This window comes from Maylandia zebra, linkage group LG3, assembly GCF_041146795.1.
Source record: "Maylandia zebra isolate NMK-2024a linkage group LG3, Mzebra_GT3a, whole genome shotgun sequence".
Taxonomy (NCBI): domain Eukaryota; kingdom Metazoa; phylum Chordata; class Actinopteri; order Cichliformes; family Cichlidae; genus Maylandia; species Maylandia zebra.
The window spans coordinates 19,709,441-19,736,690 of record NC_135169.1 but is presented as its reverse complement, the minus strand read 5'-3'; the positions used below and the strand labels follow the sequence as shown (position 1 = coordinate 19,736,690).

Genomic DNA, 27,250 nt, shown 5'->3' with positions numbered 1-27,250 from the left:
GTTAGTTTGACACCAGAGCCTCTGGGAGTGACTCCGCCTTTGGGAGGACTCACTCGTCTACCGGGGAGGCACAGCCAGTGTTAGCGAAACAGTGAATAATTGACAGCAGGCTTATCCAATAACAAGCGCGGACGTGAAGCATGAAAAAAGGAAAAAAAAAAAACAAAAACAGCCGGCTCCACTCTCCCACATTAATTCACTCGTGCACTTTGAATGTGCCTAATGAAACATGTTTGCTGTAACATCTCCGTGGCTCTGCTGGACTTTACTGTCTGTCTCCCTCGTGGGCTTTACCTGTGCAGGTGAGTTTTATTTTAAATCCTATCGATCTATTTCTTACCCGCTGTTAGATGTTGGAGCTGCTTTAGTTTCAGCTGCTCACAGAGGACGCAGGTCTCAGCTGTCACCAAACCTCTTCTGTCGTGTTAGAAAGTGGATGTTAGTGTTTAGACTCACACACGTTTACATAACAGTTTGTATAATGAAGCTGTGAAGAGAAGAGATTTTATTACTGTATTAACTTTAAAGTGGTGTCAGATAAACATGGACAAACTGCTGTAAAGGTTTATTATTGATTCATTGATTAAAAGTTCTTCTCAGAGTTTTTATTTGTTTATTTTTTAAAGACCATGTATCATTTTTGTACCACTTTACAAGTTTGTGCTACTTTGTGTTGGTCTGTCACAGAAAAACTCAGTGAAAACATTTGAGTTTGTGGTTGTAAGGCGACAAAATGTGTAAAAGTTCAAGGGGTATGAAAACCTTTTCAAGGCACAGTATATGCAGGTATGTGTATGTTTGTTTCATATGCCTGACATGACAGCTCATCATCACCTTGAGAGCATTTTAGTAAGTTTGGGCACACAGATAAAGGCTAATAACACATGAAATTTCACAAATATGTCATATATTTTATTAGGTGCTGTAACAAAGTGGATGAGCAGTTGCAATGCTCTCCCTTTGTCCCATGTGAGTTGACCTTTTTTTTTTTTTTTTTGCACGTTTCTCTGTTTCTATTTATTTGCTTTGATTTGCCATTTGTTGAGTAACATTGCTGCACTCACTATCCCGGGTTTGTCTGTTGCCGGCAAAACAAACATTCTGCAAATTGAGACAAATACCCAGTTACATGTTTCTTTATATTTTATTTCATCACAGATTAAGTCATTTGTTCATACTTTGTTGTTTCTTTCCAGTCTTCGTGTGGGAAACGCCGCCTTCTTCTGTATAGGGTTTATTGCCGGTTGGTGCAAATGGTGCATTATCGCCACCAACTGGTGTGCAGGTGGGAAACGCCTGCCTAGCATTTTGTTGTTTTAAGTCCTGCTGATGTGACATCAAGCGGAGGGGTTTCTTTTTCCATAGAAATGCTTCATTTTGTTTGTTTCAAGTTCTGAAGGGGTTTGTTGAATCTTGTTTATGTAAACGGAGCCATTTAGTTACGTAAATGTGTCAATTAGAAGTGTGAGGAGGTTTTGTGTCTTTTTAATCATCTGTGTAGAGTTTTAGATCCCTCAGTTTAAGTGAGAGGTACAGGCTGGGCTAATTGGAGGGAAATTGATGGCCCTATTTAAAGCCAGATTCAGAGGAGAGGTGAGCTGTGTTACCAGGTCCATGAACTGATGGGTTTTGTTAATCGAGTTACTTTTGGGGAAAGTTTTGTTAAGTTACGTTACACATTACGTTACACATTAAACGGAGTTCATTGTAAATAAATTGCTCACCTCTGCAAACCTGAAATTTCTGTGTAGTCTGCTTCCCTACAACCTTCCCTACAACCTTCCCTACAACCTTCCCTACAACCTTCCTTGACATTCGAGTCGGACTACCTCAACATGTTTGTTTGATTCATTTCTTAATGTGAGAACAATCAGGACACAGTTTGTTTCACAGATGCAGGTTCATATTGTGTGTGTGTGATGAACATTTAGCCTAATGTGCTGAACCCAGTGTGTACAACTCTTTGCTGATTGGCTGGTGTAGAAGTGAACAGATCAAACTTTCATCTGTAACCTCTCTGCTCTGTGTTTCCTTTTCAGACCACAAAAACGTCACAGCTGAGTCTGGACATGACGTCATTCTGACATGTCGAGCTCCAAACAACAACAACAGAGTAGTACAATGGAGCAGAGCTGATCTGGAGTCAGAATATGTTCTTTTGTACCGGGACAATCTGTCTATTCCAGAGTACCAGCATCCATCTTTTAAGAACCGGGTGGATCTGCAGGACAGACAGATGAAGGATGGAGACGTGTCTGTGATTCTGAGGGATGTGACGGTCAGTGACACTGGAACATACGAGTGTCATGTCTTTGTGAGAAAAACACTCTCATGGACATCCATCAGCAGCACCATCAACCTTCATGTTGATCCTCCAGGTGAGTGAGTAGAGTTGAGTGTGTGTGTGATCAGAGGTGAAGCTGCTTCCTGGTTGTTGATGTTTGTTTCTAAAGATGTTGTTGATGAGACTTTGTAGAAAGCAGCTGGTCTGAGTGATGTGATCAGAGTGCAGTAGATAATGTCTGACAGCAGTTTGAAGAGGAAATGGATTCTGTTCTGTTCTTCACTCATCACCTACCTGACAGCTGACACCTCACACCTGTTTCTCACCTGCAGGTCAGACAGGAGGACACACAGAGGATGGAGGGAAGGAGGATGGAGGGAAGGAGGATGGAGGGAAGGAGGATGGAGTTGGTAGAAGTCATCATGGTCGACTGATGGCTTCTGTTTTATTACTTGCTGTGATCATTCTTGTTTTTGCAGTTGTGATCTCTAAAAAACACAAGAAAGATCCTCCTCTTCATCCTCCTGATGAAGAAGCAAAGAAGGAAATGGTCTGAAGCAAAGCACCATGGAACAAGAGAGAGAGCGAATACATTAAACTAGTTAAAAACGTTTAACTATAAAAATGACATATTTATACGTATAGATAGATAGTTGTATGAGGGTAACATCACGAGGAGAACAAACAGAGTATAAACCAGTGTGTTTCACACTGAATGTGTTCAGGTCGGAGCTGCTGTGTGGACTATTTTAGTTTAATATCAGAAGCTGTTTGAGTGATATTTCATTACCCAGATGGTAACAGCTCCACACCATCTGATAAGTTTTGGTTGGAGATTTATGTAAAGCAAAGAAACTTTGGTTTGGTTGGTTCCTGAAGTGTACCTCTGGTGCAAATTACTGACCTCTGTCATCATTTTAAGTGGGGGAACTTGCACAATCTGTGGCTGACTAAATACTTTTTTGCCCCACTGTACGTGGGAATCAGTAACTCAGAAAGTCTGTTTGACATTAAACATGCGGGTCAAACTCAGTTTAAATGTTCTTCTGTGTTTCAGTGTTTCACAGTCTTTGTAAGTGTAGATGGACTTCATCTAAAAGCAGACAGAGACATGAGGAAAGTTTCTCAGGTATCAGAAAGCTGCTTCCACCCCGTGAGCTCCAGATGTGGCCTCAGAATTTCATCTTTTGTTTTTGTGGCCCACATTGGCTGTGATATAGACATCAGTGTGGATTATACGATGATGTTATGACTGATGGATGAGAAACAGGACTTCTGTATTTAAAGTCTGTACTGTACATATTTGTAGGCTGAGCGCTGACCTCATCCACAGAGCACTGAGGTGTGAGAGAGTAACTGAGAGTCAAAGCCGTCTGCACTCTGAGAGGATGATGACTGTACAATTACTTTTTCTGTGGGTTCATTGGTGCTGAAGTTCAGTACAAAACATCAGAGGAATGTTTGCAGCACTTTGTTGAATCTGCTGTGAAGAATTATAGCAGCTCTGAAAGTTAAAAAAAAAAAGAAGAAAAAAAAGACCAAATTCAGTACTAGGAAGGTGTACCTAATAATGTGGCCAGTGAGTGTATATGATTGTAATGAAATAAAACTTGTGAACTTGTTTGTATATTTTTGTGGTGTTCAGTGTGTGACAGAGATTTTCTTGTAAAGAGCTGAGCACTCCTGATCCTGTGTGATGTGTGTGAAGTGTAGACATTAAGTTTTCAGTGCTGCAGACTCAGAGGTGGGCAGCCTGTTGTTGCACTTTAATGTGGGTAGATGGCAGCACAGACCACTTCATCTTGGCTGGATCAAATTGAAAACTCACGTTAAGTTTCTTATTAAAGAATAAAACTTGGAGAAAAAAAACAAATGTTTGTATGTGAACAACAACCTGATTTCAAATCTGTGGGTCAGTGAAGAATAAGTACTGAGTATGCACAGAGAAACAGAAGCACAGTCCAACTCCCCTGGAGGGCGCGCTAACATTAACACGTGTCTGCTGAAAACAATTTCACTCAAAAAGACACATTGCAGATGAAGGACGTTTATTAATGAAGTAAAGTATCTCCATCATAAAACAAACCACATTTGAACCTGTTAAAATAGAGAAATGTAAATTCATTCATATCTCACAGTGACACAGACAGCTGTAACATCAAACATCACATAAACAGTGATTCATTCCTCTATGAACTTTAAATAAACACATTAAAGAGATTTTGTCTGAGTCCTTCTTTCACTTCAGTCTGACTTCATGAAAACTTGCTGCTGAGCACTTTAGTTATAAAGCAGAGGTTAAAATGATCGTCTGAGTCTCCAGGATTCTCAGGCTGAATGAGGACACATGTTACAGATGTTCTCTTTATGACTCCTGAGACAAAAACTGACCAAACGTTCCTGCAGGTTTTACTTTGTGGCTGAAGTCGACTCATGTTTGTTCTTTGTTATCTCAGACAGGTGTGTTTGTTAGCCACAAGAATTCATGTTTCCATCAGACAGAAACAACCAATGAGGGGCAGACACACACTCACATTTCAGATCTTCTGAGGTTTCCTTCATGAGGAGAACAAACAGAATATAAACCAGTGTGTTTACAGTGAATGTGTCAGGTCTGAGCTGCTGTGTGGACCAGTTAGAGAGCAGCAGCTGGATCCCAGTGGTTGGACTGGTGGACGACTTCAGTGAGGAGTAGATGACATTTGGCTCTGGTAGAAACTCTGCACACACAAACACACAGGAGGAGAATATAAGCACAAAGCAGAGCCTCTCTGTTCTCTTTAGATACAGCAAAGCATCAGGACATGTCAGTGAACGCATCACAGTTACAATAATGTAACTTATTGAACTTTGACACATTTTGTGCAGGTGTGTCAGATCACACAGCATCTGCAGAGACACACAATCTTGTTTTGATACATTTTAACTGCAGGATGAAAAATAAACTGATTAAATAACATCAAATTGCTCCATCTTAACAGGTTACTGGCACCAGAATATTTAGTGGAACTGGTGCTTGTGTCCCAGTCAGTGTGTACATCCTGAGATGCTGCAGCCACAAACCTGTTCACTGTTCCCAGCTCACACTTAAAGACGACTGAATGTTTGCTGTGAGGACTCCTCGATCCTGGGATGACCTGCCTGAAGAAATCTGGCTCGCCTCATCAGTGTCGTCTTTTAAATCCTTGTTAAAGACTAATATATAAACTTTAACTCATCTTATTCATCCAGCTGTTGGAAGTTATTCACCACATGACACTTTGAGTCTGTGTGGCCGTAGTTTGATTCATATTTTACTCTTTGCTCTTTCACTCATCGTCTCTGGGAAGCACTCGTAACGATGGTTTGAAAAGTGACACAAACTTAAAAGTAAAGGAAAAGTTTGATTGTGAGCAACAGATTTATGGTGTTTGTACTAAAAGAAGAGCAGCTGTACCTCTCAGCTCTGACTGTTTTTCCTTCTCTTTGACTGACGTCTTCAGTTCTCACTGCTGAGCCGACTGCAGCTGCATCTGCACAATAAAACACACACACAGGACGTCAGTGCACGATTGACTTTACCCAGAATCCTCTGCAGGAGAAAATGGAAGGTACTCATGTTTAGCTGGACAGAGAAAAGTTACAGGAAGTCGTGATGTCGCTCTGATGTTGTTCAGTTTGTCCTGTACAACATTTTTCTGAAGTCTCATATAAAGACGTCGCTTCTCTGTTTTCTTAACAAAGTGGATTTTCTACAACAGTTTCAATGATAAGAAACAAAATGAATGACATTAGTTATGGAGCCTTTGGTAAATATTCAGAGAACAAGATGGAAAAACAATCAGTTACAGGAGCAAACATCATGCTGGCTTGAACACATATTTGTTGTTGAAGCTTCTCAGTATTTGAATCATGAAGATTTGTTAGTGTTTTTTAATGAGTTCATCTTTTAAACCATTTTAGCCTCGATTGTCCTGTTAAACACTATTTAAACTTCTGTCTCTATAATGCAACAAAGAGTCAAGTTTAGCCTCTCTGCTAACTTCAGGCTAAAAACACTGATGACCTCCAACGCTGCCCCTCAGCCTCCTGGTAGAGGCTCCTATGGACCCAGCAGGGTGACAACAACACCCCATCAAAGGGACAAAGACACTGAGCAGCATGCAAAGAAGCCCACTCACTATAAACAGCATGTAACTAATAAGAACTACAATGGGATCATTGATGGAGCTGGACTGTTGTCAGAGTGCAGCTTAGAGGAGATTCTGAGTTTAGCAAAACCTCCTCATGGCTTAAAAAGTCTAACAAGTGTTAAGATTTCCTGTGAATATTACTGTGAACACTGAGACGCTCACCTGTTTTCAGTGCAGCTCACTTTGTTATTGTTACTCATATAGAATTAAATAAAGTATTCAAATAAAAAGTGTAAATATAGACTTTAATTAGCCAGTTTGTTCTGCTGCACCGAACAAACGCACTACTCTCACATCTGGTGTGAGCGACGGCTGTGACGGGACACGAGCTCCAGCTCAACCTCTGACTTTACTGATGAACGAGTGAAAGTGAATTCCTTTGTTTAGTTTATTATTAGAATATGTTTGTTTGTTAGAAAGTGTTATAGATGCTATGTTATGTCCTACAGAGCAAATATTTCATATTCAGCCTTCATGAAGCGACCAGTTAAGTATTAAATCTTCTATAGCAATAATTCATCTTTGACGTTACATTATTTATATCATTTCAATGTATTCTTCATTTCACACATTTACATTGTTCTAAATATAATGTTTAAATAATTTTCATATTATTGAAGTCAGGATTATAACAGAAGGGTCACAATCATGGCTGCAGCAAATATGAAGACGAGGCTCAATCAATATCAAATACAAACAATATTTAAAGTGAGTTACTGACTCTTAAACTTGTAACTTTATTCAGTAAAAACTGTTTATTCTACCAGTGTTGTAATAAAATAAGTTGTACCATCAATAAATAAACAGCTGCTGAGGACTCGTTGGTGTAGCGAAGGACTAATGTCCTAAAGAGTAATATAGTACACACTCCTTCCTGAGACGACTGACATTTCCAACACTTGCACTGTTGACTCTGTGTTGCACACTGCTCAAAATAAAGGGAACTCAAAAATAAGAATCCCAGATCTGAATGAATGAAATATTCTCATTAAATACTTTAGATAGTTGAATGAGTGGAAATCCAATGTAGCAACCCATGGAGGTCTGGATTTGGAGTCACACTCAAAGAGGAAAAACACTCTACAGTAATGTCCTTACAACAAGTCAAAGTGAAGCTCGACAGTGTGTGTGGCCTCCACGTGTCTGTATGACCTACAACACCTGGACATGCTCCTGATGAGGTGGTGGATGGTCTCCTGATGGACCTCCTCTCAGACGTGGACTGAAGCATCTGCCAACTCCTGGACAGTCTGTGGTGCAGTTGGTGGACGGAGCGAGACATGACGTCCCAGATGTGCTGGGTTGAATCAGGTCTGGGGAACAGCTGGACCAGTCCACAGCATCAATGCCTTCGTCCTGCAGGAAATGCTGACACACTGCAGCCACATGAGGTTCAGCATTGTCTTGCATTAGGAGGAAACCAGAGCTGCCCGCACCAACATATGATCTCACAGGGGGTCTGAGGATTTCATCTTAGTACCTAATGGCAGTCAGGCTACCTCTGATGAACACATGGAGGGCTGTGCAGCCCCCCCCCCAAAAGAAATGCCACCCCACACCATAACTGACCCACTGCCAAACCATCATGCTGGAGGATGTTGGAGGCAGCAGAAGGTTCTCCACGCTGTGTCCAGACTCTGTCACATCTGTCAAATGTGCTCAGTGTGATTCTGCTTTCATTGCCAGGGGCAAACTTGCCATCTCGGTGTTCTCTGGCAAATGCCAAACGTCCTGCACGGTGCTGGGCTGTAAACACAACCTCCACCTGTGGACGTCGGGCCCTCATGCCACCCTCTTGGAGTCTGTTTGTAACCATTTGAGCAGACCTGTACATTTGTGGCCTGCTGGAGGTCATTTTGCTCTGGCAGTGCTCTTCCTGTTCCTCCTTCCACAAAGGTGAAGGCAGCGGTCCTGCTGCTGGGTTGTTGCCCTCCTACGGCCTTCTGATGTACCGGCCTGTCTCCTGGTAGCGCCTCCATGCTCTGGACACTACACTGACACACAGCAAACCTTCCTGCCACAGCTCACATTGATGTGATCCTGGATGAGCTGCACTACCTGAGCCACTTGTGTGGATTGTAGACTTTGTCTCAATCTATCACTAGAGTGAAATCACAGCCAGCATTGAAAAGTGACCAAAACATGAGCCAGAAAGCATCAGCACAGAGAAGGTCTGTGGTCACCACCTGCAGAAACACTCCTTTATTGGGATGTCTTGCTAATAATTCCCACCTGTTGTCTAATCCAACAGTGTGTGGCATTGATTGTCAATCAGTGTTGCTTCCTAAGTGGACAGTTTGATTTCACAGAAGTGTGATTGGCTTGGAGTTACATTGTGTTGTGTAAGTTTTCCCTTTGTTTTTGGAGCAGTGCATTTATTCTGTGTACTATTGTATTTATGTATTATCATCCTTTTCTATCCTTATTAGGGCTGTGTGATATGACCAAAATCTCATATCCCGATATAAAACATCTATCGTCCGATAACGATATAAATCACAAAAATGTAACATTTTCTGTAAATTCTGTGAATCTCGGGCAGCTCGACTTGCTTGAAGTGTTTCCAGCTGCACGTCGTGTACCTGGAGTCGAGTGTTTTAACTGATGAAACGATACATTTTTAGACATAAGTTGTAGCTGTTTTGCTTCTCATCCGTAAACACTGCATACTCTTTCACGTGATTCAGTTTATTTTGAAAAGTCTCAACAGGATCTTGAGCTTTATTGTGAAAGGTTTATGTGGAACATAAACAAGCGGACACACGATGGTTTTACAGTTGTTGTTGCTAACGACGACGCATAAAAACAGGCGCTTGTGCGTCCGTAGTGTGGTTATATTGAATATAAGAGAAAGAAATGAATATAGCCACTACAGTGACCGTCAAAACCATGAAAAAATATTGACGTAAACAGTTTATTTTGCAACACCACGAAACAAACGATAGCGTAAACTGAAACGATAGACGTTTTTATATCGTCATCTGATATATATGGTTATATCGAACAGCCCTCATCCTTACTCTCTCTATCCAAGCACAATACTGTTGAACTTATTCTCAGTTTATCTTCTGTATAGTTGTAAACATGTATATTTGAATTTGTTATATTTTCATGTCATTTTACAGTGTTTTTCACCTTTGAAGGAGGACGATGTTTTGTCCCACTGTTACCTGAGTGTGTATTGTTTGGTTGACAATAAAACTCGACTAAAGCAACAGAGTACTGGTACAGTACTAGGTTTGCTAGTACTACATTACTGTATATTGCTCACACAAACACACACACACTCTTCATCAGCAGCAGACAGTCTCTTTGATGTTGATACATTTATCCATAACTGTGTGAAAACAGCACATGTGGAGGTGCAGGGAGGGAAACCCCGGGTTAACTGAGTGAGTTTTATCAACTCATATCAGCTTCATATGACAGAATATCCTGATTATCAATGTTAGCGTCAACTAATCTGAATAACAGAAATATACCCTGGGTATAATAAACCTGCTCTGTAGTGCAGGAGATTCTACTTACAGAGCAGACACAGCACAGATGTTTCCTTCATCGTCCTTCTCACTCATTTCAGCTTTTTCTCATTTCTGTCTCTGACACCAAGTAAAGTCGCCCTCTTCCTCCTTCCTGTTGGTACAAAGAGAGTCGAGGTCAGATACATTAGAAATATATACAACTATTAACACACTGTAACGGTTACTCTCTTCTAACACGTGGTATGAACGCCCTGTTACTTAAAGTTGCTACAAAAACACACAGATAGTTTTTTTTAAAGAATATTTCCAAGATGGACGTCTGATCGACATCACGGATGTTACACCAGTGTCCATTTGATGAACCTCTTCAGCATCACCTGCCTGTCACCCTGTCAGACTTGTTACGACTCATCAAGCGACGTCACCGACCAGCCAATCGGTGACATCACAGTTTAGTACCTGCTCAGATCGCTTGGAAACCCGGCCGAGCAGATACTAAAGAAATACCAGGTGGTGGATGCAAAGCCTGGATGTCACCATGTGGCCCTCTTAAAAATGTATTTAGGTACTTTAAATATACACAACATGTAAACTATAAAAATAATAAATAAAAGTTATAATGCTACTTATGTCAGCTGTAACTCTCATCTGGACTCTAATTTTACAGTTTTGTTTTTATTATTAAGTGTCAGTGCACTTATGTTAACGACAGTGAATCCTTAAGCTGTCATCATCGATTTTCACCTGTCAGTCTCATTCTGTCCTTTCTGAAAGTCTTCAACAACTCAATTATGATGTGACTGAAAACACAATGAAGACAAAATATTAGGTATAAAATAACTGACTGGAATATTAATTCTGTTTTATCAACATATATAAACACATTTAAGGATCTGACTGCAATGTTTAAAAAAAACAAACAAACAAATGAACAGTTATTAATAAATATAACAAACATACAGTCTTTTAGAAAGTAGAGCCGATCAATGCATTTATGGATTATTGGAGTTTTTACAAAACTGATCATTTAAACAGAAGTCATTTCCAATGTTTCTATTTATTTTTATGTGTATTGTCTTTACTTATATTGGTAAGTAGAGTTCAGTGAACATGATTTATGACGGGTTATATAAAATTTAGAAATTAACTGTTTTGCAAAGTATCTCAAATCCTGCGTTATTTGACACGTTTCACATATACACCAACAAGTCATTTACAACAATGTAAATACGGCCAATCATTTTAATGCGGAAACCAGGAAACCAGTTCGGAGCACAACCGTATTTGGCACCGTTACCGTCCCGAGCGAACGTCTTCACGGCGACAAGATGGGTAGCGGTGTTCGTACGTCGCTCTTCGGGATTCTTCTCGTCTGTTATTTCGCGTTTGCGTCAACAGGTGAGTATGTAACTCTTAGATTGCTGATGAATTGATTTGCCGTTATTGGCATATTAAACACACGCAACCGGGACGTAAGCGTGATTAGCGAAGCTCGCCGGTTACCGGGCTTCGAGCGCAAGTTAGCTCGCTAGTTGCGAAGTAGAAGCGGCTCTGTGTGGTGTGAGTTTTCTGTGTGTTTTGCTTAGTCTTAGTATTTGTGTGCAGTTTAAGTGATCACTGTTAGAGCCACCGAGACTTGCTGAACATCGTTTTTCGGCTAAAACCTCACATAACAGAAAACATTCACTTGGCTCAAAGCACGGCTACCTGCCGAGCTAGCGACAGCAAAGCGACACGTCAAGTTAGCATAGCGGTACAAATCAGAGTAGCGGGCAAAAGCGGACTGGTCCCGGATTACTTTCACGTCATAACAGGGGTTTTTAATCCGGGAAACCTGAAGTTGGTACTAATATAATGCTATTAGCATGTGCAGTGCTCTGCTACGGGAGAAAGTTAAGGATAAAAAAGCTCGAAACAGGCGTTTCGACACGGTGTCGCACTTCCGTAACGCGCGCTATGCTAGCGATCAGCGAAGGAGGAGAAGCGCTACCGCGAGTCTTAATGTTCGCGGCGGGTAACAGGTCGGCTGGCTTCACCCCGGCGCACAAATCACAGCTCACTTGACCGCGTTATCTCAGGAGAACAACCAAGCCACTAAAGAAGTACTAAAACTCGAGGAGACGCACAACTGGAGCACTGTTTGCGCGCACTGTGTGTGGATTATTTAACCATCAGAGCCTGGTTAAGGAACAGTCATTTTTTGTCTCGCATCAAGTACCTGCTGAGAGTGAAGTTTATCTGAGTTTTCCCCATCCAGAAACTGGATGACAGCGAAGGTCATGGACAAAAGAAAATAGGTCCTGTTGATATTTGGGCTTCGTTCCTCCTGTTCCAATAAGAAATAATCCCTCACTTGAGAATGCACTCAAACTTTAACATTTCCGCAGCAATTTGCTGAAACAACCTCTGAACCAACAACAAGGATGTAAGACTTCCTAAAACTATAACTTCTTTTTCTAGGAGGTTCCACTTTATGGTAATGTAACGACATCCAACTGTAACTTTGTCACCAAATTAAAACATCACTACTTGACTAGCTGGTTGTAAAGAAAGCGGAGTAACCTGGATCCTGACCAGTGCGCGCTCCCGACGCTGGGGAACGCTCCGTCGGTGATAAATGGCACAACGCTCAACCAGAGCAGCAGCCATGTTTCAGCGCTACAACCAGACGTGAAACACGACCTTCTTATGACTCTGAGTGTCTGTGTTTTACTTACCCCGACATTCAGAGGCTCTAAAAACATACTAGCAGCTCCTTTGTGCCTTATCCCACACGTCAGCAAACATGAAGACGGTGAAAGCTGCTGATAAGCTTCGTTTTTGTCGACGTCACGATTAAAAACAGGCTCCAATATCCAAAGTTAAGCCCACGTCGATTTCGAGTAAAGGGCATCATTGTTTAAAGCTCCTAGCAAAGCTGTTTTCCACCGTCCACGAACGATAACACAAACGTTAATAACACAAACAGCTTCTCTTCTCACGGAGAGAAACCGTGTAGCGAGGTCACAAAGATTGCAGCGGAAGCGCGTTCCCTGTGTGCCTGCAGAGCGAGCCGATGACCGATAGGGGGCAGTGTACAGTATGGTACATACTACAGCGCGCCCAGGTTGGCACGGAGTCGTGGGCCTGATGTCTGAACTGGGAGCTCATTGCATCATTTAGTCAGCCCCGTCACCTGCATCTATCTGACACTGATTTCTCAGAGGGAGCAGTGTAGCAGATGAAGAGCTGATGGTGAAATCAGGAGCAAAAACTAACGAATGTTGGTTGAATTGAATGTTGGCCTGGTCAACACAAGTTCAATTCAATTTTATTTATATAGCGCGAAATCACAACAACAGTCACCTCAAGGTGCTTTATACTCTAAGGTAGACCCTACAACAATACATGTCCAGGAAGTTCATGTCGTGTTCACAAAGATGATGATTATGTGAACAGAGGTGGACCTACAACATGGCTTCATGTCTACAAACCCACAAAGTCTTACAGCAGTAAGGATGCACCCGTGTCATCCATGTGATCTGCGTGCTCAGAGCCTGGCTCTACAATCACCTGGACACAGAGAAACCTTGATGTAGATGTTTGATGAGCTAAAGTCCACAATATTAAGATTATGTGTATATTTTACTTTAACGATCCCTGTGGGGAAATTACTCTTTCTGCATTTGACCTGTTCACTCAGTGAAGCACTGAGCAGCCACTGAGCAGGCGCCCGGGGAGCAGTGTGTAGGAACGGTACCTTGCTCAGACATACTTCAGGGTAGCCGTTCAGTGGACTTGAACCCCCGACTTTCCGATCATGGGGCGACCACTCTGACTGACAGCCTATACAGACATAAACTTATTATCATAATTTCGTTCTGTGGTCACCAGAAAAAACAACCTGAAATAATAACCTGAAAAACATTGCATCTTTCTGAGCATAAGAACAAAAACAACAAATATGCAGCTGTTCAAAGGTGTTTGCAAAACATCTTTTTTTTAAAAACAAAAAAATCCTTTCAAATTGTGTTTTTGTTTGATTTCTAACACTGGGAGCTAAACACAAGTTGTTCTGTTTGCACTGAGATATGTTTAGACTTTGTTCTTTATCAAGAATTTATCGCTTTGTTGTTCGTCTGAATTCTGTGATTCCTTAACAGATTTTAACAGGTCTATGGTCACGTTTGTGTGATTCAACCAGCATAAACCAGAGAGCAGTTGTGTCTGTTCCCCACTCCGATTGGCTGCTGTAGAAGTGACTGTTTCCTCTCTGCTCTGTTGTTACATCTTTCAGACCAGAAAACCATCACGGGTCAGTCTGGACAGAACGCCACGATGACATGTCGAGCTCCAAACAACAACTTCACACTTGTACAGTGGAGCAGAGCTGATCTGGAGCCAGAACATGTTGCTGTTTACAAGGGTGGACAGTTCCTTCCAGATCACCAGCATCCATCTTTTAAGAACCGGGTGGATCTGCAGGACAGACAGATGAAGGATGGAGACGTGTCTTTGATTCTGAAGAATGCGACGAGTGCTGATAGTGGAAAATACGAATGTCGTGTGTTCAACAGAGGAACTGTGCGCAGGAAGAGAGCCCTGTCAAAGATTCCTCCCATCAGCATCATCCACCTGAGTGTTGTTGTTCCTCCAGGTGAGTGAGTAGAGTTGAGTGTGTGTGTGATCAGAGGTGAAGCTGCTTCCTGGTTGTTGATGTTTGTTTCTAAAGATGTTGTTGATGAGACTTTGTAGAAAGCAGCTGGTCTGAGTGATGTGATCAGAGTGCAGTAGATAATGTCTGACAGCAGTTTGAAGAGGAAATGGATTCTGTTCTGTTCTTCACTCATCACCTACCTGACAGCTGACACCTCACACCTGTTTCTCACCTGCAGGTCAGACAGGAGGACACACAGAGGATGGAGGGAAGGAGGCAGGAGGGAAGGAGGATGGAGGGAATGAGTTGTCTTGGGAGTTGTTAGCGAGGGTGGCAAGAGGGATGGAGTTGTTGGCAAGGGTGGCTAGAGGGATGGAGTTGTTAGTGTTGGAGACAAGATGGATGGAGTGGTTGGCGAGGGTGGCTAGAGGGATGGAGTGGTTGGCGGGGGTGGCTAGAGGGATGGAGTGGTTGGCGGGGGTGGCTAGAGGGATGGGGTGGTTGTCGTGGGTGGCTAGAGGGATAGAGCTTTTGGCGGTGTTGGCTATAGGGATGGATTGGTTGGCGAGGGTGGCTATAAGGATGGAGTTGTTGGCAGTGGAGACTAGAAGGATGGAGTGGTTGGCGAGGGTGGCTAGAGGGATGGAGTGGTTGGCGAGGATGGCTAGAGGGATCGAGTGGTTGGCGGGGGTGGCTAGAGGGATGGGGTGGTTGTCATGGGTGGCTAGAGGGATAGAGCTTTTGGCGGTGTTGGCTACAGGGATGGATTGGTTGGCGAGGGTGGCTATAAGGATGGAGTTGTTGGCAGTGGAGACTAGATGGATGGAGTGGTTGGAAGAAGTGGCTAGAGGGATGGAGTGGTTGGAAGAAGTGGCTAGAGGGATGGAGTGGTTGGCAGAAGTGGCTAGAGGGATGGAGTGGTTGGAAGTTGGACTGAAGCATCTGCCAACTCCTGGACAGTCTGTGGTGCAGTTGGTGGACGGAGCGAGACATGACGTCCCAGATGTGCTGGGTTGAATCAGGTCTGGGGAACAGCTGGACCAGTCCACAGCATCAATGCCTTCGTCCTGCAGGAAATGCTGACACACTGCAGCCACATGAGGTTCAGCATTGTCTTGCATTAGGAGGAAACTAGAGCTGCCCGCACCAACATATGATCTCACAGGGGGGTCTGAGGATTTCATCTTAGTACCTAATGGCAGTCAGGCTACCTCTGATGAACACATGGAGGGCTGTGCAGCCCCCCCAAAAGAAATGCCACCCCACACCATAACTGACCCACTGCCAAACCATCATGCTGGAGGATGTTGGAGGCAGCAGAAGGTTCTCCACGCTGTGTCCAGACTCTGTCACATCTGTCACATGTGCTCAGTGTGATTCTGCTTTCATTGCCAGGGGCAAACTTGCTATCTCGGTGTTCTCTGGCAAATGCCAAACGTCCTGCACGGTGCTGGGCTGTAAACACAACCTCCACCTGTGGACGTCGGGCCCTCATGCCACCCTCTTGGAGTCTGTTTGTAACCATTTGAGCAGACACGTGTACATTTGTGGCCTGCTGGAGGTCATTTTGCTCTGGCAGTGCTCTTCCTGTTCCTCCTTCCACAAAGGTGAAGGCAGCGGTCCTGCTGCTGGGTTGTTGCCCTCCTACGGCCTTCTGATGTACCGGCCTGTCTCCTGGTAGCGCCTCCATGCTCTGGACACTACACTGACACACAGCAAACCTTCCTGCCACAGCTCACATTGATGTGATCCTGGATGAGCTGCACTACCTGAGCCACTTGTGTGGATTGTAGACTTTGTCTCAATCTATCACTAGAGTGAAATCACAGCCAGCATTGAAAAGTGACCAAAACATGAGCCAGAAAGCATCAGCACAGAGAAGGTCTGTGGTCACCACCTGCAGAAACACTCCTTTATTGGGATGTCTTGCTAATAATTCCCACCTGTTGTCTAATCCAACAGTGTGTGGCATTGATTGTCAATCAGTGTTGCTTCCTAAGTGGACAGTTTGATTTCACAGAAGTGTGATTGGCTTGGAGTTACATTGTGTTGTGTAAGTTTTCCCTTTGTTTTTGGAGCAGTGCATTTATTCTGTGTACTATTGTATTTATGTATTATCATCCTTTTCTATCCTTATTAGGGCTGTGCGATATGACCAAAATCTCATATCCTGATATAAAACATCTATCGTCCGATAACGATATAAATCACAAAAATGTAACATTTTCTGTAAATTCTGTGAATCTCGGGCAGCTCGACTTGCTTGAAGTGTTTCCAGCTGCACGTCGTGTACCTGGAGTCGAGTGTTTTAACCGATGAAACGATACATTTTTAGACATAAGTTGTAGCTGTTTTGCTTCTCATCCGTAAACACTGCATACTCTTTCACGTGATTCAGTTTATTTTGAAAAGTCTCAACAGGATCTTGAGCTTTATTGTGAAAGGTTTATGTGGAACATAAACAAGCGGACACACGATGGTTTTACAGTTGTTGTTGCTAACGACGACGCATAAAAACAGGCGCTTGTGCGTCAGTAGTGTGGTTATATTGAATATAAGAGAAAGAAATGAATATAGCCACTACAGCGACCGTCAAAACCATGAAAAAATATTGACGTAAACAGTTTATTTTGCGACACCACGAAACAAACGATAGCGTAAACTGAAACGATAGACGTTTTTATATCGTCATCTGATATATCTGGTTATATCGAACAGCCCTCATCCTTACTCTCTCTATCCAAGCACAATACTGTTGAACTTATTCTCAGTTTATCTTCTGTATAGTTGTAAACATGTATATTTGAATTTGTTATATTTTCATGTCATTTTACAGTGTTTTTCACCTTTGAAGGAGGACGATGTTTTGTCCCACTGTTACCTGAGTGTGTATTGTTTGGTTGACAATAAAACTCGACTAAAACAACAGAGTACTGGTACAGTACTAGGTTTGCTAGTACTACATTACTGTATATTACACACACACACACACACACACACACACACACACACACACACACACACACACACACACACACACACACACACACACACACACACACACTCTTCATCAGCAGCAGACAGTCTCTTTGATGTTGATACATTTATCCATAACTGTGTGAAAACAGCACATGTGGAGGTGCAGGGAGGGAAACCCCGGGTTAACTGAGTGAGTTTTATCAACTCATATCAGCTTCATATGACAGAATATCCTGATTACCAATGTTAGCGTCAACTAATCTGAATAACAGAAATATACCCTGGGTATAATAAACCTGCTCTGTAGTGCAGGAGATTCTACTTACAGAGCAGACACAGCACAGATGTTTCCTTCATCGTCCTTCTCACTCATTTCAGCTTTTTCTCATTTCTGTCTCTGACACCAAGTAAAGTCGCCCTCTTCCTCCTTCCTGTTGGTACAAAGAGAGTCGAGGTCAGATACATTAGAAATATATACAACTATTAACACACTGTAACGGTTACTCTCTTCTAACACGTGGTATGAACGCCCTGTTACTTAAAGTTGCTACAAAAACACACAGATAGTTTTTTAAAGAATATTTCCAAGATGGACGTCTGATCGACATCATGAATGTTACACCAGTGTCCATTTGATGAACCTCTTCAGCATCACCTGCGTACCCCTGTTAGACTTTCTAACAAGAAAAACTTTGTGTTTATGAATCATTTTCTCAAAGAATAAAACATTGTAAATATTAAGAGTTGGAGAAAAAAGAAGAAAATGCAGCAGTCCTCCAACAATTTCTTATCCTACTAGTGAAAAAAGTTCCATCCCTGCATTTATAATGCTGATGTCAGGAACAGAGAAGTGATATTTGTACAAAGCCAACATATACAGATGAACATATATATGAAAAGCTTAAACATGTTGTTTACTTCTTTAAATAACAGGCTGCGGTTTCTGCTTTGCATACATGAAGAAGACATGGTGCTGCTTTCTCTTCACATTCACATTAGATGTTTAAACTAAAATGAACCCATCCACTCTCATCCACTTCAGTCTGTCTCAGGGACACATGACGCTGTTACGACTCATCGAGCGATGCCACCGACCAGCCAATCGGTGACATCACAGTTTACTACCTGCTCAGATCGCTTGGAAACCCGGCCTAGCAGGTACTAAAGAAATACCTGGTACCAGGTACTGATGACCATTCACACTCACATTCACACCTCTGGGCGATTGAGAATCACCAGTGAACATAACCCCACTGACTGCATGTCTGTGGACTGTGGGAGGAAGCTGGAGTACCTGAAGAGAACCCACACAAACACAAGGAGAACATGCAAACCCCCCACAGAGACTCCCCGACCAGGTGGTGGATGCAAACGCTCAGTGTCACCATGTGGCCCTCTTAAAAATGTATTTAGGTACTTTAAATATACACAACATGTAAACTATAAAAATAATAAATAAAAGTTATAATGCCACTTATGTCAGCTGTAACTCTCATCTGGACTCTAATTTTACAGTTTTGTTTTTATTATTAAGTGTCAGTGCACTTATGTTAACGACAGTGAATCCTTAAGCTGTCATCATCGATTTTCACCTGTCAGTCTCATTCTGTCCTTTCTGAAAGTCTTCAACAACTCGATTATGATGTGACTGGAAACACAATGAAGACAAAATATTAGGTATAAAATAACTGACTGGAATATTAATTCTGTTTTATCAACATATATAAACACATTTAAGGATCTGACTGTTGACTAGCATGCAATGTTAAAAAAAAACTTAAACTAAAACAAACAAACAAATGAACAGTTATAAGTAATAATAATAATAATAATAATACCAAACATACATTTTTATACAAAGTAGAGCCGATCAATGCATTTATGAATTTATGAATGATCAGTTTTTTCTAAACTTCTAAAGAAGTAATTTCTAATGTTTCTATTTATTTCTATGTGTAATGTCTTTACTTATATTGGTAAGTAGAGTTTAATGAACATGACTTATGACGAGTTATATATAAAATTTAGAAATGAGCTGTTTAGTAAAGTATCTTAAATACTACGTTATTTGACACATTTCACATATTATACACCAACAAGTCATTTACAGCAGTGTTGGCCAATCACTTTTATACAAATACCGGAAACCAGTTCGGGGCACAACCGTATTTGGCGCCGTTACCGTCCCGAGCGAACGTCGTCACAGCGGGGACACCGGACAAGATGGATACCGGAGTTCTTACGTCGCTCTTCGGGATTCTTTTCCTCCGTTATAACGCGTTTGCATCAACAGGTGAGTATGTTACTCTTAGATTGCTGCTGAATTACTTTGCCGTTAGAGCCACCGAGACTCGCCGGACATCATATTTCGGCTGAAACCTCACATAACAGAAAACATTCACTTCGCTCAAAGTACGGCTAGCGATAGCGAAGCGACACATAACGTTAACATGGCGGTGCAAACCAGAGTAGCCGGCAAAAGCGGACTGGTCCCGAATTACTTTCACATTTATAACAGGGGATTTTAGTCTGGGAAACCTGAAGTCGGTACTAATATAATTCTATTAACACGTGCAGTGCCCTACAACGGGAGAAATTTACGGATAAAAAAAAAACTCGAAAGATACTTTTCGACACCGTGTCGCGCTATGCTAGCCATCAGCAGCAAAGGAGGAGAAGCGCTACCGCCGCGAGGCTTAATGTTCGCGGCGGGTCGGCTGGCTTCACCCCTGGCTGCACAAATCACGGTTCACTTGACCGCGTTATGTCAGGAGAACAACAAAGCCACTAAAGAAGTACTAAAACTCGAGGAGACGCACAGCTGTAGCACTGTTTGCTTATATTGTGTGTGGTTGATTTAAACATCAGAGCCTGGTAAGGTAACAGCCTTTTTTTCTCTTGCATCAAGTACCTGCTGAGAACATCACTGAAGTTTATCTGAGTCGTCCCCATCCAGAATCCCTGGCAAGGTCGGGGGCAGATCTAGAAGGTGGCATGTGCCACCCTAAAGTAATCTCCTGCCACCCCGAGTGCCACCCTAGTTTTGCACATGACAATGTTGTTTACTAAAGTAAGATAGCACTTTGAGCCTAGCTACAGTTATCAGTGAATATAAGTTCTAAAACTGAATCTATTGCTTACTGTTACCCAATGTTCCCTCTAATGTTTCATGTGTCTGAGCGAACACACAAACTCCCTGAGCGATCCCTTGGACCACTGTGAGCAACAGCAGACGTGTGCACTGTGGTCACGCCGGCATCGAATCCATCCAAGTTACATGGTTTATTAAAATAATCACATTACAACATTTACATTTATGTTAGACTACTTTTAATTAACTGCTTTAGAATGCAATTTTAAAAAAATCTCGTTCATGACTTGTGTAGTATGTTAACACTATTGAAAGTAAAAATAACTTGAACTCCAATTTTGAAAACACAACTTTTTTTTTTTTTTTATAAAGCTCTGACTTGTAGTATGAGTCTGTGGTCTGGGGGAGAGTCCTGTAACTCTGTCTGCAAAATACAGTAAATAATGACCGATGTTGGGCAAATAATAATATAGTTACTTCTTCAAAAAAGTTACTGAGTTTTAAATAAACATTTCAAACTATTTACAGAACAATCAGCTGTTCTGCGTCAAATCTGATGCCACACAAATTATTTGTGTCACTCCAAAAAATAATTTCTGTCCACTATGAAATAAAGGAGAACATCACAAACCTGATACCTGCAGGCCTGACAACAGGGGATGTATCACTCCTGTAACACCTGTAACATTCAGCAGTCGCCTCATTGTTCTGACACACACAACAAAACTATTGACTACACTAGGGCTGTACGATATGATCACAATTTCATATCCTGATATAAGACATTTATCGTTATTAACCCTCTGGGGTCCACGGACACGCTGCACCTCCAAATCACATGACTGATTTAAGCTGACATAACAACAAGCTGCAGCCACACTCAGTCTCTATTTCAGACAGTGTTAAAACTTATTGCAACACCTGATTGTTCTCTCATTTTAGTTATAGTAGTATTTTTAAATGGTTGTAGAAAATTTAAAAAAAAAAAACAGCAGGTGTATTGGCTGCATTTTTAGATAAATAGTTGAAAATGTTTACAAAATGTACAATATATATTTGCATTAAAAAAAATAGTACTCAAATTTTATGTTTTTTGCGTGATTTCAGATGAGTTGTGTTAATACAGTATGCCAATTTAAAAAAAAAAAAAAAAAAAAAAAAGCTAAATTCAGACACATGAGGTTGAGCTGAGAAGAATGACACCAAGCAAGACACGGGGAAAAAGAAACAATTTAAAGGTGAAATACACATGTTAAATCAAAAGCAGTTAAAATGGCCAGTTATATGTTGGACCTCAGAGGGTGAACACAAGAAATCATGAAAAATTAGGTTTAAATCTTTGTTCATGGCAATGCAGATTTCTGACATTTTGTGTAAATTCAAGGTTCTTCATTCGTCAGATGCATAATTATACAAGTATAACACAGTGAAATGTGTTATATAAACGCTCCTTGACTTGTGCAAAAGGGGGGAGAGGGGGAGAACATTATAAATAAATATATATATACACATTTGGTGAATGTGCAGTAGTAGCATGTATGCAGCAAGCTTCTCGCAGTGGGGATGATCTCCTTCGCTAGCATATTGACAAAACATACTGCTTCTTCCGTAAACTCGTTGATGTCGACTGCGCATGCTCCGTCTACATCGTTGAGTGCGTCCTGTAGCGTAGCTTCTGATTGGGCAGACCAATGTTTCACCTCCCTCGTGGTTACTTCTTCCCTCCGTATGTTTTGTTTATACTGGGGAATGAGGAAGATGGCGTTGTGGTCAGTCTTCCCGAAAGCCGGGTGTGAGACAGCTTTGTAGCCCTGCTTGTACTGCGTGTAGCAGTGTCCAAAATCCGATCCCCCCTCGTCGGACACCAGACATGCTGGTAGAAATTCGGCATGACTTGTCCGAGGTTCTCTTTATTAAAGTCTCCTGCTACAATGAGGGCTGCGCCCGGGTCCTTGTTTTGAAGCGAACTCAGCACATCATGTAGTTCGGACAAAGCCATACCTGTGTCCGCTTGGGGTGGGATGTAGACCACCGTGGCGATGACCGAGGTGAACTCACGGGGCAGATAGAAAGAGCAGCACTTAATGCTCAGGAATTCCAGATGTGGCGAGCAGCCGCTGCAAAGAGTAGAAATGCACCTGGCATCACACCACTTTCTGTTTACCACACTCCTCCACCTTTGGTTTTGTTTGACTCTGCCGTTCTGTCCGCGCGGAGCACAAAGAATGAATCCGACGGAGTTACGGCCTGGTCCGGCACGGTGGGGTCAGCCATGTCTCCGTGAAACACACAATGTCGCTGTCCCTCATGTCACGTTGGAAGGTGACTCTTGCTCTTAGGTCATCGAGCTTGTTCTCCAAAGCAGTCAGGAAGGAAAAATCGCCCCATGTTGTTAAGCTTTCTGGATTTTATATTTATTGGGCTACAGATTTATTCATTATACGGACTACACGGTACATAAACCCAAAATTTCACGTGTTTATCTAAACTGTATAGTTACGTGGACTGCAGAAAATAATTAAGTTGTAGACTATATTTATATGAATAGCATGTATATTGAATCATTTTAACCATATGTAACCCATCCCTTTGTGTTTGAAAAAAAAGACTTTGATTTTGCCGCACATTTGATTTCTTTGCCACCCTAAGAAAATTTCTCTAGATCCGCTCCTGGTCAGGGATAAAAGAAAATAGGTCCTGTTGATATTTGGGCTTCGTTCCGCCTGTTCCAATAAGAAATAATCCCTCACTTGAGAATGCACTCAAACTTTAACATTTCCGCAGCAATTTGCTGAAACAACCTCTGAACCAACAACAAGGATGTAAGACTTCCTAAAACTATAACTTCTAGGAGGTTTCACTTTATGGCAATGTAACGACATCCAACTGTAACTTTGTCACCAAATTAAAACATCACTACTTGACTAGCTGGTTGTAAAGAAAGCGGAGTAACCTGGATCCTGACCAGTGAGCGCTCCCGACGCTGGGGAACGCTCCGTCGGTGATAAATGGCACAACGCTCAACCAGAGCAGCAGCCATGTTTCAGCGCTACAACCAGACGTGAAACACGACCTTCTTATGACTCTGCGTGTCTGTGTTTTACTTACCCCGACATGCAGAGGCTCTAAAAACATACTAGCAGCTCCTTTGTGCCTGATCCCACACGTCAGCAAACATGAAGACGGTGAAAGCTGCTGATAAGCTTCGTTTTTGTCGACGTCACGATTAAAAACAGGCTCCAATATCCAAAGTTAAGCCCACGTCGATTTCGAGTAAAGGGCATCATTGTTTAAAGCTCCTAGCAAAGCTGTTTTCCACCGTCCACGAACGATAACACAAACAGCTTCTCTTCTCACGGAGAGCAACTGTGTAGCGAGGTCACAAAGACTGCAGCGGAAGCGCGTTCCCTGTGTGCCTGCAGAGCGAGCCGACGATCGATAGGGAGCAGTGTACAGTATGGTACATACTACAGCGCTCACCCCGGTTGGCACGGAGTCGTGGGCCTGATGTCTGAACTGAGAGCTCATTGCATCATTTAGTCAGCCCCGTCACCTGCATCTATCTGACACTGATTTCTCAGAGGGAGCAGTGTAGCAGATGAAGAGCTGATGGTGAAATCAGGAGCAAAAACCGACGAATGTTGGTTGAATTGAATGTTGGCATTAGAACAAAAACAACAAATATGCAGCTGTTCAAAGGTGTTTGCAAAAATATTATTTTTCTCAAGTCCTTTCAAATTGTGTTTTTGTTTGATTTCTAACACTGGGAGCTAAACACAAGTTGTTCTGTTTGCACTGAGATATGTTTAGACTTTGTTCTTTATCAAGAATTTATCGCTTTGTTGTTCGTCTGAATTCTGTGATTCCTTAACAGATTTTAACAGGTCTATGGTCACGTTTGTGTGATTCAACCAGCATAAACCAGAGAGCAGTTGTGTCTGTTCCCCACTCTGATTGGCTGATGTTGAAGTGACCGCTTCCTCTCTGCTCTGTTGTTACATCTTTCAGACCAGAAAACCATCACGGGTCAGTCTGGACAGAACGCCACGATGACATGTCGAGCTCCAAACAACAACTTCACACTTGTACAGTGGAGCAGAGCTGATCTGGAGCCAGAACATGTTGCTGTTTACAAGGGTGGACAGTTCCTTCCAGATCACCAGCATCCATCTTTTAAGAACCGGGTGGATCTGCAGGACAGACAGATGAAGGATGGAGACGTGTCTTTGATTCTGAAGAATGCAACGAGTGCTGATAGTGGAAAATACGAATGTCGTGTGTTCAACAGAGGAACTGTGCGCAGGAAGAGAGCCCTGTCAAAGATTCCTCCCATCAGCATCATCCACCTGAGTGTTGTTGATCCTCCAGGTGAGTGAGTAGAGTTGAGTGTGTGTGTGATCAGAGGTGAAGCTGCTTCCTGGTTGTTGATGTTTGTTTCTAAAGATGTTGTTGATGAGACTTTGTAGAAAGCAGCTGGTCTGAGTGATGTGATCAGAGTGCAGTAGATAATGTCTGACAGCAGTTTGAAGAGGAAATGGATTCTGTTCTGTTCTTCACTCATCACCTACCTGACAGCTGACACCTCACACCTGTTTCTCACCTGCAGGTCAGACAGGAGGACACACAGAGGATGGAGGGAAGGAGGATGGAGTCAATAAGCATTATGGGCTGATACCTTCTGGGTTGTTACTTCTTGTGCTCGTTGTTGTTCTTGTGAAGAAGTTGTTGACAGTGGCAGCTAAAGTGATGGAGTTGCTGGAGGTGGTGACTAGAGTGAGGGAGTTGCTTTGGGAGTTGGTGGAGGTGGTGTTTAACCTTTTGGAGTTGGTGTTTTGATCTACAGAAAGCTTAAACCACAGAAGCAGGGTTCATACCAGCTTCCATTAGAACTTGAGTCTGTTTTAAATGTTTCAGTTTTTTTCCAGCTGATCTGAGCTTTAATCATGAAACCTAAACGCCTATTAATTAATTTTAAGTTGTTTACAAATTGTCCAAAGAAGAAGTTGTACCTTTAGCTCCTCATTGTCTGTCCAGTCTGTGCTGAACTGCGCCCTCCGCTTAGCCTTGTCAGGGTCACGGGGGGCGCTGGAGCCTATCCCAGCTGTCTTAGGGCAAGAGACTGGGTACACTCTGGACAGGTCACCAGTCTGTTGCAGGTCTAACACAGAGACAGAAAACCACTCGCACTAAAACCAATTAACCTAACTCTGTGGAAAGAAGCCCGAGGACTCGGGAGGACCTGCAAACTCCACACAGAAAGACCCCGACCTGACGGTGTCATCAGGGCCTTCTTGCTATGAGACAACAGTGCTACCCATCATGCTCCACACGTCTTAACTCTGTTACAGCACACTGTTTTTAATATATTTATTTCGTAAGATTTTAAGAGGGATGATTATTTATTTTCAAAAGTGAATTTTTCATCAGAATCTTTCTGAATTGTTGACTCGTTTCAGTTTGTAGGAGTTTGTGGTTCTAATGTTTCTACTGTAAAGATAAAGTGCCTTTTGATATGGCTGTTGTTGTTTCCTGAATAAAACTGAAGCTGGAATCAAAGTGATCCATGTTTTGTTTTTCATGTTTGTTTTTGTTTTTCTTGCAGTTTTCAGACAATTTTACTACAAATATTATTTTACCAATAAATATTAAGAACACATAATGACTCCCATAAACTGTGACAGAGTTTATAAACAAAAGAGCTGCTATAAATGTTGTAAAACACGATTATGTTTTAATTGGTTAACCTGGTCCTTTATGACCACAGAGAGAAAGAACAAAGGATTTACCAAGTGCACTGATGTGCAGACATGTAAACACTGAAACCTCATCCAGATGTTTCACACATCACATAAAACTAATTTGGATGTTTTCTTTTCCACTTAAGTGACAAAAACATACTTTAATGCATGTTTTGCTCTGAACGGCTCCCAGATCTACAGGATGTTAATTCTCCTGAGTTAACATCCTGTAGATTTGGGACCAGTTCCCTTTTTCCATGGATGCAGTGGTGGTGACCAAACTAGAACTGGTTCTGTGTTCCCATCAGGAAAAGTTGGTTCAGCTGAGAACAGGAAACTGAGGCTGTGATTCACACAGGCTCACCAAAGTCTGACAACAGCAGACTTGAGAAACATTTCCAGGTCTGATGAGTTCAGATTTGTGCTGTGATGGTCACATGGATCCATCCTGCCTCGTATCAGAGCATCGATTAAACACCACAGTGTGTTGCTGCTGACTGCGTCCATCCCTTTATGAACACACTGTAACCATCCTCTGATTGCACTCCATGTCACAAAGCTCAAATCATCTCCAACAGGTTTCTTGACCATGACGATGAGTTCACTACTCAGGTCACCTCCACGTCTGACATATTTGGTGGCCTGAAACAGGCAGAGTCCATAATTACAGAGAATCCAACGATGACTTTCATACCAGCTTTGATGGAAGCTGCGTCTCCTGTCCCCCATTAATGTGACTGGAAATGTCCTCAAACTGGGCAGCACTGGTGGATCATCTTTGTACGTCTGATAAGAGATGAATGCAGAGCAAACATGAGGCTGTAACTGAGGACAATAACTGATCAAATTCAAATTTTATTTGTCACGT

The 27,250-nt window shown here is 42.2% G+C and overlaps 3 protein-coding genes and 1 long non-coding RNA gene across 12 annotated transcripts in view; 3 read left to right on the top strand and 1 right to left on the bottom strand.

Annotated features, from left to right (window-relative positions):
• Positions 1-27,250, top strand: part of LOC101464232 (hepatitis A virus cellular receptor 2 homolog) — a 48,091-nt gene that overhangs the window by 3,156 nt on the left and 17,685 nt on the right. The window lies entirely within an intron of this gene.
• On the top strand, positions 87-4,196 carry LOC112432981 (uncharacterized). The gene is made up of 3 exons (XM_076880766.1): positions 87-302; positions 2,040-2,378; positions 2,617-4,196. The coding sequence occupies exons 1-3, from the start codon at positions 230-232 to the stop codon at positions 2,838-2,840; spliced, it is 636 nt and encodes a 211-aa protein (XP_076736881.1). The 5' UTR covers positions 87-229; the 3' UTR covers positions 2,841-4,196.
• On the bottom strand, positions 4,316-24,120 carry LOC106676989 (uncharacterized). 9 transcript variants are annotated; one of them, XR_013095830.1, is made up of 7 exons: positions 23,753-24,086; positions 17,880-17,984; positions 13,678-13,763; positions 10,683-10,738; positions 9,985-10,089; positions 5,721-5,796; positions 4,316-5,004 (listed from the first exon to the last, which is right to left on the bottom strand). XR_013095830.1 is itself a non-coding variant. In XM_076880744.1 (3 exons), exons 2-3 carry the CDS (start codon positions 17,908-17,910, stop codon positions 14,814-14,816), a joined length of 879 nt encoding a protein of 292 aa, XP_076736859.1. In that variant the 5' UTR covers positions 17,911-17,984; positions 23,753-24,120; the 3' UTR covers positions 14,750-14,813. The 9 variants fall into 9 exon arrangements, 1 of the variants encoding a protein (XP_076736859.1); XR_013095836.1 differs by lacking the exons at positions 5,721-5,796; positions 10,683-10,738 and adding an exon at positions 5,348-5,421 and having other exon boundaries at positions 23,753-24,105; XR_013095826.1 differs by lacking the exon at positions 10,683-10,738 and having other exon boundaries at positions 23,753-24,080.
• LOC143415198 (coxsackievirus and adenovirus receptor-like) lies at positions 19,772-26,187 on the top strand. The gene is made up of 3 exons (XM_076880758.1): positions 19,772-19,846; positions 24,653-25,012; positions 25,251-26,187. The coding sequence occupies exons 1-3, from the start codon at positions 19,777-19,779 to the stop codon at positions 25,478-25,480; spliced, it is 660 nt and encodes a 219-aa protein (XP_076736873.1). The 5' UTR covers positions 19,772-19,776; the 3' UTR covers positions 25,481-26,187.

What these genes read in the sequence shown, in the direction of transcription:
- LOC112432981 (XM_076880766.1), top strand. Translation starts at nt 230, where the DNA reads ATGTTTGCTGTAACATCTCCGTGGCTCTGCTGGACTTTACTGTCTGTC. An exon ending in CGTGGGCTTTACCTGTGCAG is followed by an intron (nt 303 to 2,039) that starts GTGAGTTTTATT and finishes TTTCCTTTTCAG; the next exon opens with ACCACAAAAACGTCACAGCT. An exon ending in CCTTCATGTTGATCCTCCAG is followed by an intron (nt 2,379 to 2,616) that starts GTGAGTGAGTAG and finishes TCTCACCTGCAG; the next exon opens with GTCAGACAGGAGGACACACA.
- LOC106676989 (XM_076880744.1), bottom strand. Translation starts at nt 17,910, where the DNA reads ATGAAGGAAACATCTGTGCTGTGTCTGCTCT. An exon ending in ATCTGTGCTGTGTCTGCTCT is followed by an intron (nt 15,662 to 17,879) that starts GTAAGTAGAATC and finishes ATGTGGCTGCAG; the next exon opens with TGTGTCAGCATTTCCTGCAG.
- LOC143415198 (XM_076880758.1), top strand. Translation starts at nt 19,777, where the DNA reads ATGGATACCGGAGTTCTTACGTCGCTCTTCGGGATTCTTTTCCTCCGT. An exon ending in TAACGCGTTTGCATCAACAG is followed by an intron (nt 19,847 to 24,652) that starts GTGAGTATGTTA and finishes TACATCTTTCAG; the next exon opens with ACCAGAAAACCATCACGGGT. An exon ending in GAGTGTTGTTGATCCTCCAG is followed by an intron (nt 25,013 to 25,250) that starts GTGAGTGAGTAG and finishes TCTCACCTGCAG; the next exon opens with GTCAGACAGGAGGACACACA.